The sequence below is a fragment of the Mixophyes fleayi genome, chromosome 5 (genome assembly GCF_038048845.1).
Source record: "Mixophyes fleayi isolate aMixFle1 chromosome 5, aMixFle1.hap1, whole genome shotgun sequence".
Taxonomy (NCBI): domain Eukaryota; kingdom Metazoa; phylum Chordata; class Amphibia; order Anura; family Limnodynastidae; genus Mixophyes; species Mixophyes fleayi.
Genome location: NC_134406.1, coordinates 113,286,892 through 113,305,616, shown reverse-complemented (window position 1 = coordinate 113,305,616; position 18,725 = coordinate 113,286,892). Strand labels below are relative to the sequence as shown.

General features: G+C 38.2%; 1 protein-coding gene across 2 annotated transcripts in view; it reads left to right on the top strand.

Annotated features, from left to right (window-relative positions):
• Positions 1-7,864: 7,864 nt before the first annotated feature.
• The window catches only part of ANKRD33B (ankyrin repeat domain 33B), a 186,912-nt gene continuing 176,051 nt past the window's right edge, over positions 7,865-18,725 (top strand). For both annotated transcript variants that reach the window (XM_075212712.1, XM_075212711.1), the window contains exon 1: positions 7,865-8,858. In XM_075212712.1, coding sequence (XP_075068813.1) covers positions 8,313-8,858 — 546 coding nt within the window. In that variant the 5' untranslated portion in view covers positions 7,865-8,312. The remainder of the gene's footprint in view (positions 8,859-18,725) is intronic.

Genomic DNA, 18,725 nt, shown 5'->3' with positions numbered 1-18,725 from the left:
AATTATTTGTATATAAATACTACACTATATGGCTCTTTCCTCTTATAATACATCGGCTGAGTGGAGTTTGTGAACTGTGACTGTGCTGTGACCGGTGATTCAGATATATTATGTCCACGCAAGCTATCTATACATCTGTTCCTGACCTACTAGGCTGATTGGAGGCCACGTTCAGGCATACCAGATACAGATAAGCTGTTTATTTATACCTGTTTGGTACGCTGCCACCTATTACTTTTTATTATATTTCAAGGGTGCCTTTGACATTCTTTCTTTTGCTTTTCTCTGTCTCGGTTTCGGTATATGGTTGGAATCTATTGGAAACTGGACGATATTGATCTTACCAGTTAGACATATATTTAAGTCTGCATTTCCATTATACTACAGTACTTATTGACTGTCTGGGTGATTTAAACCAGCTAACACTGCTCTATTTGGTGCCACTATTTCTCCTACCTTTGCATATATTGATGATATATACCGTATATACTCGAGTATAAGTCGACCCGAATATAAGCCGAGGCACCTAATTTTACTACATAAAACTGGGAAAACTTATTGACTCGAGTATAAGCCTAGGGTGGAAAAGAGCGCTAATTTAAAAACCTAAATAAAAATGATAGGTTGAATCTATGAAATCATTTTTAGCTAAACCATAAATAACAGTAGATGACAAGGAACATTCATAAATGATTATAAAATCATTGGCATTGGGTACAACCTAACCTAAATAAAGGGGTAGGGATATAAATGTATGAACATGGTGGCTGTATTGTTTGTTCATTATGTAATTGCACTGTAAATTAAAAAAAAGGAGAGAGAGAGAGAGAGAGAGAGAGAGAGAGAACCCTGTACAGTACTATAATCCTAAAACAGTTCTAGAACAGAATTCTACAGAAGTATTATGGACCAATTGAATTCCTCAGCCCTGTGAGCCACCATGGCAGATTGAGGTGGGCGGTCACAAAGGGCACGTTTGCTTTGGTGTAAATATAGTAACACCTTACAATTTTCCTATATGTGTAATGTTTACCCAGGAATATGTCAAAAATGTAAAGCTACAACTTAACATTGGATGACTTACCATGTTAACCTAATATAAATGTTATATTCAGACAGATTATTTCCACATAAACTGGCCTAAAAGCATGGGGACAATTGGCTAAAACGCCATCTTACCATGAAAGTTAACTATGCTGCAAATCCCTCCCAGGTATCAGGTACAACACCTTATTGCTATGTATTGTAAACTCATACTGGTGCCTGTTTTCACATTATTTATCAATATCTGACTCCCATATTATGTATATCTATAATTTGGTAACAATTATACATCCCATGTTCAATGCTATTTTGTGATCATTTATTCTTGTTCAACTGTACTACACAATATGTTAATCTCCGTATAGGTGAGATTATTAACTGGAGTTTGTGTAGAAATGGACATCAAACTTTTATGTTTATAAAGCAAAACCTAAGTAAGAGAAAAAAAAAAAGCATTTTCAGGTTCTCACCTTGTTCATTTTGTTTTCGTCTACAACTTCCTTAGAAATGTCCTGGATAATTTCTGGGCACAGAACGAGTAAAATTATCTGCAAAGGCCACACTGCTACTTTTCGTTTGTTGCTGTCAGCAAAACTATCCACCAGGTAAAACAATTTCTCCGCACAGTCTTGAGAGAGGGAGAGAGAGAGTTTCACTTACCCGGCAGTGGAACGCATATGCGTTCCAACAACAGGAAGTTCGGCATTTGGAACGCAAGTTTGCGTTCCAAATGCCGAACTTCCTGTGTTGGAACGCATATGCAGAAGTTGAAGCCGAGGGACCGGACACCAGGTAAGTTCCCCCGTGTATAAGCCGAGTGCCCTTTTTCAGCATACAAAAGTATGCTGAAAAACTTGGCTTATACACGAGTATATACGGTATATATACACATACAAAATAAAGAGCATCCTAGTGTTCGCCATACCATACAGAGAGCATTCCTATGACCGCCATACTATACAGAAAGCATTCCTATTACCGCCATACAATACAGAGAGAATTTGTGTGACCGCAATGCAGATACCATCCTAATGACTCCATATAATGCAAAGAGCATTTTTGTGACTGCCTCACACTGCCACCTCCTAATCATGAATGAACTCCTCTTCAAAATTGTTAACTCATAAAACCCCTATCAACATTAACTCCCTCATCCAGTTTAATCATTAATCCCCACATCATAAATTAATTTAATTCATATTCATTAAACCCCCTCATTATCTTCTTCAGTCTCATCAAAAGACTGTATGTGTGTGTCCAGTGTATGTACCAGTGCATGTATGCTCAGTATCTATATCTGTGTGTGCGTGCTCAGTGTGTGTAACTGTAGTTTCTGAAAAATTACTTACCATAAGATGTCCAGTGGCAGCACAGCATAGCTTCAGTGCATAGGAAGTATCTGGATCCTGGAATGTTAGGGTCCCTATTTTGAAAAAATATTGGTGCATGAAATTTATTAAACTAATAATTAGCACCAACATTAAAATAATAGTATTCCTATTTAATAAATAAAGCTATTTCTCTCCCTCCAAACAGCCCCAGCAATAAATTAAATAGCATTTACATTTAATAAATATAACCATTTCCCACAACCATCCCTGGAATTAAATAATTCATATTCACATTTAATAAATAGACCTCCTCACCAAACTCAGCCCCACAGTTAATTAATAGCCCCAAACCACCCCGGCGTTAAATTAAAGATCCCGTCACCTCACCTCAAATGAATAGACCCCACTATTAAATTAAAAAGCCCCATCAATAAATTAAATTGACCCACCAACACCCTACAAATAAAATAGTACCCATTAAATAATTAGCCCCCACCTAAATGTCACCATTAAATTAATAGCCTACCTCCCACCCCCCCTCCAAAATAGCAGCATGCAGCACACATCCCCTCCCCTCCATAGTAGCAGCATGCAGCACACATTCCCCTCCATAATAGCAGCACACATACCCACCTCCATAATAGCAGTACACATCCCCCCTCCATAATAGCAGCACACATCCCCCCTCTATAATAGCAGCATGCAGCACACATCCCCACCTCCATAATAGCAGAAGACATCTCCCCTCCATAATAGCAGCACACATCCCCCTCCCCTCCATTATAGCAGCATACATCCCCCCTCCCCTCCCCTCCATAATAGCAGCAAACACCCCCCCCCTCCCTTCATAATAGCAGCACACATCCCTCCTCCCCTCCTCTCCATAATAGCAGCAGTCCTAGCTTTTTCTTTTTCTTTCCTGTCCAGCCATCGCTGCCTGGCTCTTCTTTGCTTCTCTGCTCCTCTGCTGCCTAGCAACGTCTTGAGATCAGACGCTGAGGGGCAGAGGGCATAGTTCAGAAGGGGGAGGAGTCGGGTGCCGGATGCTATTTTGGATGCGCCAGGCGGCCAGCAGTCTGATTCTGAGGTCTGTTAGCTGTCAGTAAAAAAGGCAGGTAGCGGGCGGTCGCTGCGCCCCCGTGGACTTGCGCCCTGGGTGACGGCACCGCCCGCACCTGCCTAGTTATGGCTCTGCCCACTAGATCAGGCTTGACTAACCTATGACACTCCAGGTGTTGTAAAACTACAAGCCCCAGCATGCTTTGCCAATATATAACAGCTTATTGCTGGAAGGGTATGCTGGGACTTGTAGTTTCACAACACCTGGAGTGCCACAGGTTAGCCAAGCCTGCACTAGACTCAGAACATTTGACAGACTGTCCTACCTGTTCTTGTCACTTTTACGACCTGTGGCTGCTGGTTTCTTTTGCAATAAATTAATCGCATTTACGTATAATAAATATACCTATTTTCCGCAACCGTCACTGCCATTAAATAATTCATATTCACATTTAATAAATAGACTTCATGTTCCTCAAACTCAGCCCCACATTCAATTAATAGCCCCCAAACCACCCCATCTTAAATTAATAGTACCCACTATAAAATTAAATTGTCCACCTGCACCCTACAAACAAAATAGCACCCATTATTTAGCCACCAACTACCACACACACATTACAGTGCCACAAGCCCGCATTGCCATCACACTCACATTATTTTGCCCCTTCATCACCATGTTGTGTGTCCTTATGATCACACTGCGTCCTCCATGCTGCTTTTGCCCCCCTTCTCCTGGCCCTCCTTCATCACCCTGTGCAATGCTGCTTTTGCTCCCCCCTTCTCCTGGCCCCCCTGCACAATCTGCCATGCTGCTTTGGCCCCCCATGCACACTATGCCATGCTGCTTAGGGCCCCCCTTTTCACACTCCGCCCTGCTGCTTTGGCCCCCCCTTTCACACTCTGCCAGGCTGTCTGTGCTCCCCCTTTTCACTCTCTGCCATGTTATCTGTGCTCCCCCTTTTCACTCTCTGCCATGCTCCCCCTTTTCACTTTTTGCCGTGTTCAGCCTTTTCACTCTCTGCCGTGTTTCCCCTTTTCACTTTCTGCCATGCTCCCCCTTTTCATTCTCTGCCATGCTCCCCCTTTTCACTCTTTGCCATGCTCCTCCTTTTCATTCTCTGCCGTGCTCCCACTTTTCACTCTCTGCCGTGCTCCCCCGTCACTCTGCTGTGCTCTCCCCCATTTCCGTTCCTTCACTTACCTTTTCTATCTGCTTTTTTCTTCTCTTCTTCTCTTCTGTCTTCTGTCTTCTTCCCGACTCTTCTCTGCGGCACTCCTCACTGAACGGAGCAGAGAGGAGTCGGTAAGTGCTGCGGTCCGGTGAGTATTCTTTTTTTTTAAGTTTCCCGCTGCCCCCCACCAACGAAGAGGGGAGCGATCAGGGTCAGGGCCTACCGGGGGATAGCCCTGTCCCCCGGCGGGTTAGTCCGACCCTGAATGTGCTTAATTAGATACGTGATCTTATGTGCAGAAAAGTGTGAGTAGATCTCAATATGCAAGATGGCAAAGTTAAGTTTCAACTCGTGAAATAAGTGACTTATGTGTTTACCAAGAAAGAATGTGTACTGAAGGGAGGAAACACTACGGAATTTTCTGGCGCTATATAAATAAATGTTGATGATGATGCTGATGATGGTGTACTGCTAAGTTTAATTGTTTTTTCAACAAAAATCTTATTTTAAGTTGTGCATATACAACATGATTCAATAGAACATACAATTTTAAAGATCAGTTATATATCATGACAGACTATAAAATGCTTCCTAAAGAATGGTGCCATTCTTTAAATGCCCATTTGCTACATGTTCTCTGTCACCTAATAGAAAATCTCTTCTGAGTACCACAAAGTATAGTATGGCTTTTATAGCGCTAACATCATATTTTAGCAACCTTAAAAAATTTCAATTTGTAGCAATTCACATATTTAAAACTTAAAATACTTTGTTCCATTTGGCCACAGAGTTTCATAGCATTCCTGCAGCTTGGCTTCTAAGAGAAAGGGAATGACTTACTTTACAATAAAACAAATAATATACAGTGTTAGTGCTATTAAATATTTAGGTGTAGACATATTTGGGAGCTAGTAGAGAACATTATCAATAATTATCAGTTTGAAAGGGAAGAGGTGAACTTAGTTGTTTGTTGTCTTAGCGTGCTGAATGGACTCGCTTGGCTTTGAATGTTTTTGATCTAGATGTTCAGAGTGGTGTGGCAAGATGCTTCAAGGGCCTGTGTTGGTGGATGACTACAGAAGCAGGACTAAATAGCCATATTTTAGTTAATTATAACTTTCTGACAACAATTTAATAGTATTATTGGTTAAGATTTTTACCATCCCGTCTCTATTCATCTACCATCTCCTGTCACACCACTCTGAATATTCAGACTTAGGACATCCAAAGCCAAGTGAGTCCATTCAGTGCTTCACAGCAATAAAGTATGTGTTAGGAATTAACAGGAATGTGAGATGATGCTGTAGTAAAAACATAATGGAGTTTACTGCAGATCAGTGAATATAATGATGGTCTGATTACAAGCACACTAGATATTGGTGTAAGCAAGAGAAGCCAGTTGAATACACAGACTCTGAGGTAGTGCAGGGATGAGTTAAAGCCAAAATACAATGCAGGAATATAAAGAAATGTTTGTGGCAAAGTAAGTATTATTATTATTATTATTATTATTATTATTATTCCTATAATTATTACTGAAAGGAAAGAGGAACTGGGATGTCCAAAAGAAGAATAATTTGGTATTGTTCATATTGACAATGGAGTGACAATCATGCTTTACCATCTGGCAGTCTCACAGATGAATCTGGATTTGGTGGATGACAGGAGAATGCTTACTACCCAAATGCGTACTGCCAACTGTAACGTTTGGTGGAGTAGGAATAATGGTCAGAGGGTGTTTTTCATGATTAGGCCTTATCACTCAACATCAATGCCCAAACTGACTAATGCTCTTGTTGCTGAATGGTTGCAAATTCCTGCAGTCATGTTCCAAAATCTAGTGGAAAACCTTCTCAAAAGAGTGGACGCTTTTATAGCAGTAATGGGGCAACCAACTCCATATTAATACTCAGGTATTTTGAATGAAATGTTGATCAAGTACATACAGTATGGATATGATGTTAGGGTGTGTACATACTTTTGTCCATGTAGTGTTTTAATTAAGTCTTAGAAGGCTTTTATATATAAAGTGTGTTTTGCAGTTCTCTAGAGTGGCAGTAAACTAGTCATCTTTAAATTATTAGTATAGAAAATGTAAGTTGGTAGCCTGTAAAGAGACAGCCAGCTTCTATATAGCATTAATTTTCAATTACAGTAGATACATTGTGTACTCAATGAAAACAAAAGTCTACTAGCACAACTAGAAAGAGAAACTATTATTAAAACATGTATTGGCTTCAAGTAAGGGCTTATATATGACTTCTATACAGTATAGTTCTGGTATAAGAAATATGCATATACATGCAAACTTAAAATGAAATTGCTTAGCAAATGTAAATGCTCAAATGTTTTTAAATAAGTCACATGCATTGATAGTAGTGATGCACTTTTAATGCAATTAATGTACTTTCATTTTCCAGGTATGAAAGTTCTATAAAATGTACTTCATTATATATATATATATGTGTATATATATATATATATATATATATATATATATATATATATATATATATATATATATATATCTGTATGTATATATATATATATATATATATATATATATATATATATATACACTAATTTACAGTAATGGAAAATGTGTAGATGCAAAAAAATGCATAACCAGTTTAGACCAACTGAAGACCTTTCTAAACTCCACAAATGAATTTCACTACACATTGTATGTCACCTTGTTTACCAGAAATGAAAGCAAATTCTCACCTGCCAGTTGTACATGATTATGTTTCTTCTCTGCAGGAGCTAATATTGACAGCTGCACATTTCCTATTTAAATCTCTTTTAAAATGTGCCCCTGATGTCAACATGCTAAGCTGGATTCTCAATCTTCTCAGAAATGATGATCGGATTAGGGAGATGGACTTTTCCAAATGTCTTTCTCTCCATACAAGTCAGATGCTAAGGACCTCTTACATCTTTTGTTTTTATACTTCAGCAACTATTCACATCTCAATCTTCAATGCAACGAAATGCAGACCTGATTTGTTTTTCAACCTATCATACAAACAATTTGCTTACATTCCTGCAACACAGATATACTGATAAAGGATCATATTCCATTTGTAAAAGTAAGTAAAGATTTAGCCCACACCGTGGTTCTTAGTCTTTATTTTCTGTTTTCATTTTGAATTTAATTATGAAGATTTCTTCTTATTCACTGATTGAAAGTCTCACATATGGGGAAATATAAAAGCAGTAGGAGTTTGAAACAAAACTAAATTACGCCACCAGCCAGCCAAAGGATAAACTGTATTGACTTTTATATGTCATGTTCCTATTACTATTAAAGGAAATTGTTCTAGCTACAAAAACAGCAACTAAATTTTTGGGAAAACTTCAACACTTTCCTTCTTGTGCATGAAGAGTTTAATGAAATTGTTATTTTTGGAGAGCTGATAAGCTGCACACAAGAGGATAAACATGCTGCTTGGCAACTTATGTCTACTCTAGAAAGAAAAAGAAAGATTGCAGTGAACAATTCATCGTTTGCTTGGACAAAGGAACTGAGGGCATCCAAATACTAATCAAACAAATTTAATGGAACTAAAGGCTTTGTTTAAAAGAGATAAAACAATGAAAAATCAATGAATTCTATGTCAGTTTAATTGCACCTGATAAGATATTTCCATACAATTAACCAGAAGTGATTAATAATTATTATTTATTCATCTAACTGAGATCAATGGTGCTTTTGTCTGGGACACAGAATACAGGCAGTGATGCAAAAACAGGAAAAGGGAAATCAGAGGTACAACCTGTTGAAGATGTGAGAGATGGCCCAGTGAAGGGTGCTGGAGAATTGGAGGAAAGAGGAGGAAATATTTATGAAGAAGAAAGTCTTCCATGGCGAGGAACTGGTGACCCTCTGCCACAGCTCCTTGCGGTCGTCCCCTCCTTAGAGCATTGTATTAGCACACGCAATACTGATTTCAATGTGGATGAAGAATGTGATGATTTTTCTGACTGTTCTGATACTAGAAGCATTGCATCTGATGACTCCTTTTATCCACCGGATCTTGAGACTGGAGGCTACTGGCACCATGGAGAGGAAGTTGAAGATGGGGACCAGTATGATAGTGACAGTTACAATAGTTTGGAGAGCATGGCAAGTTCTGAACCACTTACTCTATTTAAAGCATGCAGTAGCAATAACGCAATTATTTTAAAGGCCCTTATGCGCCAAGGCTTGACGGAGGAAGAGGTAGGCGAGACAGACAGAAATAACAGGGTAAGTCCAAGTTATAGATCTTCTTTCCATTGTATTAACTTCTCACTGATAAATATATTTGTTCAACATTTCAACTTTGTGATATTTGTGAAGTTTATAACAGTTTACAGCAATCATGATTGCTGAAATAGGTATAATTTCTTCCAGTGGAGCACATAACACAAATACAAGCATTTGTAGATTGTACTTCTACATTTTTTTCAGTAGAAAAAACTTCAATACTAATTTTATTCTTTATAGGCAAAACTATTTGGCAAATTTTTATGTTTCTATGAATTTCAATCATTTTCAAATAGAAATGAAAAATAAAAAAAACATACTTTCTAACATACAGAAGTTGCAGATGAGTGGCAGCTAGATGTTTTGTGGGGTGTCAGAGATTGTCAGCTATTGCCACAGAGGCTGGCTATGATGAATGCTCATACAGATACCCTCCATACACTGGCTATGCTTTCTCTGCATGCTGGCCACACCCTCTGCCTGTTGACCATGGCCTTCTCCCCTCCAGTTCTGGTACACAAAGAAATGTAAAGTACGGTGTAGTGGGGGACATAAAAACATGCAGAATGGAAAGTAAATCATTAAGAGCAATAAGTAGTGTAGTCTAATATAGTCTAATTTACAGCACTTGCAAGAGAGCTACTAATGAAAAAGATAGATAGAAATTGACAAATTGAGTAATAATGCCAGAGGCCATGAAGTGATACTTATAAAGCAGATTCAAATAAATAAAGTAGTCGAGTTAATGAGGCCATGTAATTTACAGGCTTAGGAAGATGAATAATTATGAATTAGATCCATATAAATAGTGTAATTTAGGCATAGTACTGAAAGTGTGATACAACGTAGATGTTTAGAAATGTGATCATATGAAAGGAGATTGTGGCATAATTCCAAAGGGAAAGTAAAATAATGGAATTGGCATGGGTGAATGTGAAGGAAAGAAGGGGGAAAAGGTATAAGACAGTGGCTTAGTGGTTAGCACTTCTGCTTCACAGTACTGGGGTCATGAGTTCGATTCCCATGGCCTTATCTGTGTGCAGTTTGTATGTTCTCCCCGTGTTTACGTGGGTTTCCTCCGGGTGCTCCGGTTTCCTCCCACACTCCAAAAGCATACTGGTAGGTTAATTGGCTGCTATAAATTGCCCTTAGTCTCTTTCGGTGTGTGCGTATGTTAGGGGATTTAAATTGTAAGCTCCAATGGGGCAGGGACTGCTGTGAATAAGTTCTCCGTACAGCGATGCGGAATTAATGGCACTATATAAATAAATAGATGATGATGATGAAGTAACAAAGTACAGTCTATTAACATAACATATACAAAAATGATTAATTGATTTCAAAGTAGCAACATAAGTAGTGTAGAATAATAAGTGTAACATATAAATTACACTACAAATTATTCCTAGGATATTATTGTTATCCTTTATGCCAGTACAATGTTAAGCGGTCCCTAAGACCCCAGCCCGATAAACTAACATAGTTTAAAAAAAAGTAAATGAAACACAAGCACACATTTAAAAAAATGTAGTCACATAAACCATTCCATTGTTCACCACTTTAGTATAAAACAAATCTTGTCCAACTGTAAACTAATGACAATCCAAATGCAAATCCAAGACACATTTGCTTGGAATATAAGTGCAAAAAATTGCAAGCCAAAGGGAATTTTAAAGCAGAAATGATTTTAATCCAAAAAGAAATCAACAGCATATTTTTCTTTAATCCAAAGGCTAGTCTAAGTGAATCATGTTCTTGTAATACATGTGAAAAGGAAAAAAACAAATTAAAAGGATGGTTGGAGTCCTGCCGCAGAATGGCAGAATAATCAATTGAGTGGGGTTTTAGCTGCTCAGCTAATTACAAGTGGTTTGTCTATGCTAGCCATGATGTAATTGGGTGGTGGTTAGAGGAGACCAAGGGATACCTGCTGTACACGTACACCCATGTCTATAGCAAATTAATTTCTAGAGCCCATCCACAGAGTGCAGCCAATGAGTAACTGGCCTAACTGTCCAGCAATATGCATCCTTGTTGGAAAAGGAAAGAAAAATTAATTCCTCCAAGTAAGTTGTGGGTTGCTAAATGGTGGGGGAATGGTGGTGACTGCTTCTCTTCAACTTACATCCAAGATTGTGCTAGATTGTTGCAGAGTTAACTGAACAGAAAATCCAAGATGCAATGTGGGAGGTTATGATTAATTGTGGTGCATTGCCTTAATAAACAATATGAGTATAAACGTGGTGAGGACTTGGGATAGTCAATTGGAAATACTAATATAAAACTAAGATGTATAATAGCTACATAAATAAAGTAAAATGGATATATGCAAAACTTTGTATAAATAAAATCGACTGCTATGAATAAAATTAAAATAGGGTGGATAGTAAAATAAAAATAGTTGTATCATTTGCCATATGAAGCCAAAGTGATTCAGACAAACACTGCAGTGATGCATTTGTGTTGATAATAGTAATATACAGGCAATACTGTTATCGCAGAAAGATGTAACAATTCAATACAAATAAATAAAATAAAATATTTTGACAGTTACCCAAATGGGCTAAAAAGTCCTTTGTATATTGTAGCAATTTTTCTGTTCTGATATATAAACACAAATTCAATATATATACCTTGAGTCTTCCACACATTTGCAGCACATAGAAAGAAATAGAAAACAGAATCATGTCTGTAACCATAATTGGGCTAATTCAAGCCTCTGACTCACATAAGAGAAGCTCTGGGAGCAGGAAGTGGTGTCTGTGGCTCTACCATTATTGTTGTAGCGATGGCCACTGGAAGCTCTGATATTTTCTCTTGTAATCACACTGCTAGCACAGTATAGGAGCCTAAGCAAATACATTTTCCCTGTCTTGCTGTCACTCTTGTATCAATCCAACCATTTCATCCATCACTAACAGTCTGCTTGTCTTCATTGGCCTGGGTACACTAGTGACCTTAGGTGACAATAGCTCCTACATGTTAGGACATGTTACCAACTTTAGTGTTGTATAGAGAACCCACCTGACACCATTTACAAACTGTGCAAGATAATACATATATCTCAATATAACACATACAATTTTTGAATGGCATAAACAAGTGTATAGAGAGGGGATACCAAGTATGCTTAATATTTTTTTTAATTAAACTGTTGCCCTGCTCTTGCCAGAATATGTGGTGTAATCACTCCATTTAGGTGCAGTTACTGATTGTTGGGAAAGTCGTGATTTAGGTCATTCATTTCCTGCTTTCAAAATTTGGGTCTGGAATAAATACAACAATTTTGAAAGTACATTAATTCTATTAGTAGCCTATAAACTTGCCTTGGGCAATGTCTTTACAGTCCACCTATTAAATTAAAGGACTGTAGGAAATTTAATCAGACTGTTAGGTTGTTCATATATTTAATTATATAGGTGTTGAAAGCAATGGAAAAAGTACTCTGAGAACTTTTGTTTCAGTTTCTATATATTGCGCTTGATTTATTGGTATCCCAAGGGACATTAATTAGAATAATCTATGTAGTTTAGCATTAATTATTGCCTTTGATGTTCTGTTGTTATGTTAAACATGACTCATAAGTCATAAGAACTCATTAAAAACTAATTTACTTTATTCATTTTGACAATTAGAATTACACCCCAATGTAACAAAACAGTTTATCAATCCTTGCACACCAGGCCTCAGGCCTACTTTAAGAGAACATGCTTGCTCTCAAAATCAAGAAATAGCGATGGTATGATATTAAACTTGTTAGTTAGTTTGTTGTCCACTAAACTATGGATGTTTTGTGTGATGGAAGCCACCCTGTTACTGAAATATCACTACAGTAGGGTAACAGTCTATGGGCACCACTTATCCCTGATATATTATTTTAGAAATCCTCTTTTTCTGCAACTTTTTTTTTTTTATATTTGTATTACCCGTCCGTGTTGTTCCCTTCCCCTTATTATTATTCCCTTAGCCCTTTATGAGCCAGGACTGGACAATACATAACCAGAGATGTAAACCGGTCACACTATGATTGCTAATGTTTCTATTTATTCATAAAATGTCAAATAAGACATTCAACTGGATGTGCAAACATTTATATACTGTTATACCAGGAATTGGAATAATAGTTCTGTTTCCAATCCATAAATATACTCAGAGGGTACTACATTCCTCTGAATGATTACATTTTTTTCACATTTACATTCCTCCTATTCTACATTTTTTGGAGAACTTTTACCAAGATTGAGTTCAAGTGATTCCAGGTCTATATCATACCATGATCAGTTTTGAACATATCTAAGACTGAATATTGAAAGATATTGAATGAGTATTTGTTAAAAAATCCTATAATATGCAATGCAGTTATAAAAAAACTCTTCAAAACATTTTGTTGAAAACGAGATGTTTCACATCCAGTTGTTTTCTAGCACACAGGAAATAATGACATGCCCAGATTAAAGCAATGCAACTAATACATAAGTATATTTTTGTCTATTGATGGAATTTGACTCACTGCAATCTCAATTACTGGACCTCCAAACAATTAGTTCTAGTATGTCTCACAACTAGATTAGGAATATGAAAAACAGAGTGGAAAAATCCTGGCAAATGGCCTGAAAAAAGGAGAAGCCTGACTTGTGTTCTACACATTAAAATCATTACGGTTATTAATACACATTACAATTAGTTTATACCACGATCCTCACATAGCACACAACTTATGATATGTGTAAAACTGAAATCGGCTATTTGCCCATTGTAGCCTTTCCCAAGATAAGTGAGGAGGCTTCTACCCTTTTAGAGCTGTTATCTTGAGAAAAAAATTAGTTGATGCTGTATAAAGTGTGTTTCACTGCTTTGAAACATTGGTCTAATAAGTTTTTCATAAATCGCAGTATTATGGGGCTATTTATTGTTATATCTAAATTGGTCCTCAAAGAAACTTCTCCTAAAAAGAATCCAGGTCCAGATGGTTTCCCTATATAGCACTCTTCTCTTAGATATTTATTAAAGTAGGTGAATACATCCCACAAAAACATATATAACACTCTCAAAAGGGAAGAACATTCTGCACTGTACTCAAATTATCATCCCTTATACCTTTCAAATGCTGATAAATGGATTTCTGTCCCTTTCATACCCCATTAACAATCACAGAAATCAAGATTGTGCTTTATCCTCATTTGTGTTTGTGTTGCAACCAGAATCACTCTTGAGAATAATTTAGGCTATCCTGTATTTCTTGGGATTAAAGGTCACTTGTAAAATTTTCAGCTATATTCCATAATATTATTTTATGTAACAGAGCCTCATATGTCTAATCAAATGTACTTAGTGAATTAACTTAATTTGCTAAATTATCAAATTTTAAAATACATTTTAGCAAGTTACAAATACTACCTATGGTCCAGCCCCCTGTGACTGGATCACTTATAAATAAGTTATAGTATAAATTTATTTAAAGGAAATTGCGCAGGGTGCTTATTTATATAGTTGCAATTTTTTTTTTACTATTGTGGGTATGTTGGTAAAAGAGATATCTTTATTTCTGATACCAGAGGAAGAAATTAGTTTGTTTTAACTTTGCTAGAGGAAATGTATGATTTCTGAGGTATATATCTGATACAATAAGCCTTTGCGGATGAAGTATTTTGTGTATCGTGATGTGGGGAAATTACTTGTTTGAGGTTTTGTGACTTTCTTTGGGAATGTATATTCTGCGACTATCTGAAGAAAGGACCGTGTTAATTTCATGTTAATTAGACCTTTTGATATGTGAGGGTCTAGCACCTGAAGGCATGGGAAGGTTTAATTAGACTGCTGTAAGATTTCTCTGTGTCTTAAACAAGATCCAGGAAATCACAGCAAGTGTTAGGATATCACAGAGTAGTGTAAATATTGTTAGCTTTGCATTATATATAAATCGATGTTTGGGTAAACAAATTGCATCCTGATTCTAAAAATAGCCTGTGTCCAAATCTGTATTGAAAATTGTTCTCCTCGTTCCATCTGACCTGATCACTGATACCTTCAATCAGTGTGACTGCAAATAAACATCACTTGCTTCATAGACCTGCTTGAAAACGTCTTCCATGCTGAAAATCCTGTGACCTTCAGATTAGACCCAAAATCTAATCCGTTCCAGGCTGTTTCTGAGGTTTAGACCCAACATCCAGTACCACTGCTCTGCCTGCTTCCCAGCAGCCCTGGCCAGTGTGATAGGCCAAGGGGATCCATCCACAGCAACCCTGACCTATAGGATGAGGTCAGGAGTACCATCCCAGGTACACCAGTAACGGGGTACATTAGCAGCGTCAGTTAACCAGAAATAACCTGGTTCTGGATCCCTCCTACTGCAGTGAGAGGGTGCATTTGGGATAACGAAAAGGAACGGTGACAAAGTAAGTCCAGCCGGTTCCCAGCAACAACAGACAGGGTGGCATAGGAAGTCCATCCTGTCACACCCTCTTTAGTGTTCTTGGGCCTGATTCATTAGGAAAAGTTAAGCAAAAGTAAGTAAGGCAAAACCATTGTCGAAGTCAGCAAATTGGATAAAGTAATTTCAATTAATATCGAGCAAACTTGGTTGTCTTTGTCTGAAATTATGCATAGAGCACACTAGGGCGTGGAAGGGCGTATCCAGCTGCAACACGTGGCAATAACAGGTTTTACACTTTTACTCACATTCACACGAAAACACATTTGTAATTAGTACACATTAATTGTAGTTGCAACACATAGTTATTTATGTCGAAATATAGTAGTATTTATGTTTAATATTATAAGTTATATGCATGTTAGTGAAATCAAAGGTTCAGGTTGCAGGAACTATGTCATGTTTGGTATCATTTTAATCCCCTATTCATCAGCAGTTGTCCGGTTCATTCGCCGAAGAGATCGCACATTGCATACTCTATTTAGCGATGTTAGGGAATAAATGTTTAAAATGATACTGACTGTAAAATGCTAATAGACTAGTTGAAACTGGAGTCTTGGCGGGAAAACCGGAGTACATCCCTGGAGAGATGACCCCCACCTTTGGATATTTTGGTTTGAACTGGCCTATGACCTGCAGGACACTGGACCTTCCTGAAGCCTGGACCAATAGAAGCAAGCCACATCGTCTGCATTGTTTTACTGTATTCACTGACTGCATATAAGCAGGGGCTCTGCGCTTAGTGACCAGTCTTCTTTGACCACAGCCTTCAGACCTGAATTCACTAGATTCAGAGCGCCTGCGATAAGTAACGGCTGTACTTGTTTTATTTCGCATTTATTATTCTGCTACTTTTGGCTAATAAATTACTTTTGTGCTTTGGAAACACACGTCGGGATTCGACAATTGTTATTGGATAGCAACAAAACGTGCATAACGCCATGTTGCATTGGAGGGAGAGTTAAATTTAAAATGTGATGGTAGTTTTATATTTGGGGTAGGGCATGTCCTAGATCAACTTTAAATTTCAGTGTACAAATAAGCAATCAAGTATTTCTGTGCTACATGATAAAAACAGACAGTATTTTGCTTATGTGAAAAATAATAATCTAATTTGAACCCCTTGCATTGCAACATGGTTTTGTCTAGAATGCTTGAGTAAGAAAACTTACTGAATTGTTTGCTTAACTTTCCTTAATGAATTAGGCCCCTTGTTCCTCCTACCCTCCTGATTAGAGCTGAGAGATCTCTCCACTTACCAATCTGGTGGGCAATGATGCAATTTCCCCCTAAGAAAGATTACTTTAATTTTACAAGGTGGATGGTTGATGGATGGGAAACTTTATCTCACAAGCCATTACAGGAATCTACACTTAGAACTGTGCAATACCTGAGAGGTGTTTGAAACTTAACAACTTGATTGTTGGTTGTCACGCCTGAGGATCCCAGTCCGTACCCAGACTGGGATGTGCCTCTAGAGTTAGGCTGGTGACTACATACACAAAGCTGGGTGGCCTGATTATGTTCCTTTGCATGTAGGTAAAAGGATAGAAGGATAGACACAGGTGGTGATAAACTAGCAGAGGAAACCAGACAGGAACTGAATTGCTGAACACGGAATGGAACCGAAATTTTGAAACCAGAATGGAACCAAAATGCTGGAAACCGGAATGCTGGAACTGGAATAGAACCGGACTGGAGCTAGATTGCTGGAACCGGACTGAAGCCGGAATGCAGACTGCACTGTCTGAGCTGGAAGGATTGAAAGACTGCAGACTGCTGGGAATCAGGTTGGCGTTTGGAAATACAACATTGCACTGGCAACAGGTAAGGGCTCCAGGAAGTCCTTTTATAGTAGTTGTTGTTTATTGATTGGAGACTTCGGTCAGCTGGGCTGAAGCAGCTTTCTGAGTTGCTGAGATGGATCAGGTGACTATACCCAAGATAACAGCTCGCAGGAACTGGTTTTGGAGGAAAACCTGGAGTTGAGGCTGCTATCCCCTGATTGGCTGAGAGGAATCATGTGACCGAATCCAAGATGGCAGCACCCATACCCTGATTCTGGAGGGATCTCTGGAGTGGAGACAAACTGGACAGCATCTTACAGAGAAATCTGAAACCAGCAGAGCCTGAGGACCACAGAGACAGCTTGGAAAGACAGTGGAGAGGTAAGTGACAGGACCTGAGAGCCTGTTGTGTGACATTGGTTTTATAGTTAAATCTACTCTTTATTATTCCGTTGCAGGTGCAATGATAATTTTACCCAATTTGAGACTTTGTGTTCTTCATTTAGGACACCAATCACTATCTCTCTTGCCCTAGTATAAATACCTATTGGACTTATTGAGTGCATTGAGCTGTTTTCTTTTATTGCATGGGAGACTCAATCACCTAGCCTTTAAATGAATATCTACTAAATGCAGGGAAAAGGTTAATACCAAAACACTGGAAACAATAAAGGCCGTCCTAAGTAAGAGAGTGGTTTATCAATGTCAATTACTTAATGGACGCTTAAGAGCTTACTCACATATTAAAAGACATATGCGAAAGGTTTTACACTCTGTGGACTTGATGAATTGATTTTTTTAAAATAGTAGTTAAGTACATTAATGTCATAGTGACTTTAAGGAGGTGTTGATAATAAAGTGTTTTCATATGTTTTTATATGATTGGGATAGATTCCTGATGGTAATTACAAATTACATTCTGTGATCATGTGCATTTGTTTGTTTAAATGTGCTGTTTGCTTGTGACAGTATTTTGGTTCTTCATTTATCAACTGTTAATAAGGATTTTGAAAAAAAACTTTTTTTCAGACATTTTTTATGGCGGTTTTGATTAAACCACCAGCTGTTTAGCTGTTTTCAATCCGCCACACATCACCAGCTATTTAACATCCCAGCCTCAAACTGCCTTTTAGTAAATGTAGCAGTTTGGAGCACTAAACTGCCGGCGATGCGTGCAGGTTAAAAACACCACCAAAATGGATTTTTAGTAAATCTATCCCTAAGCCTCAGCTGATGCTCTCAATGCAGGCGCGGGCTGACAACATGCAGCCCGGGGAGCGCACAGGCGGCCGCATCACATTACACGCGATGCGGCCGCGTCATTGATGACGCGCCCACATCGCGTGTCATATGATGCGGCCACCTGTGCGGCCCGATCAGCAGTCACTCTGAGCGGCCCGGGGGACCGATGCCCCCCTGCCCCCCGGCCCAGCCCGCCCCTGTCTCAATGGATGCCTTTTGTACCTTCCAAGATCGCTTTATTTGGTAAAGAGCATTTGTAGACTCTATGTAATGAAATGCACATAATAAAAGCAACCACAATTGTTTTTAACATTTATTTGTTAAATAAATATGGCTCAACCAACTTGGAAAATCTTAACAACAATTTAAATCCTTCCTAATCCCTCTAGGGCTGACAGGTTACCT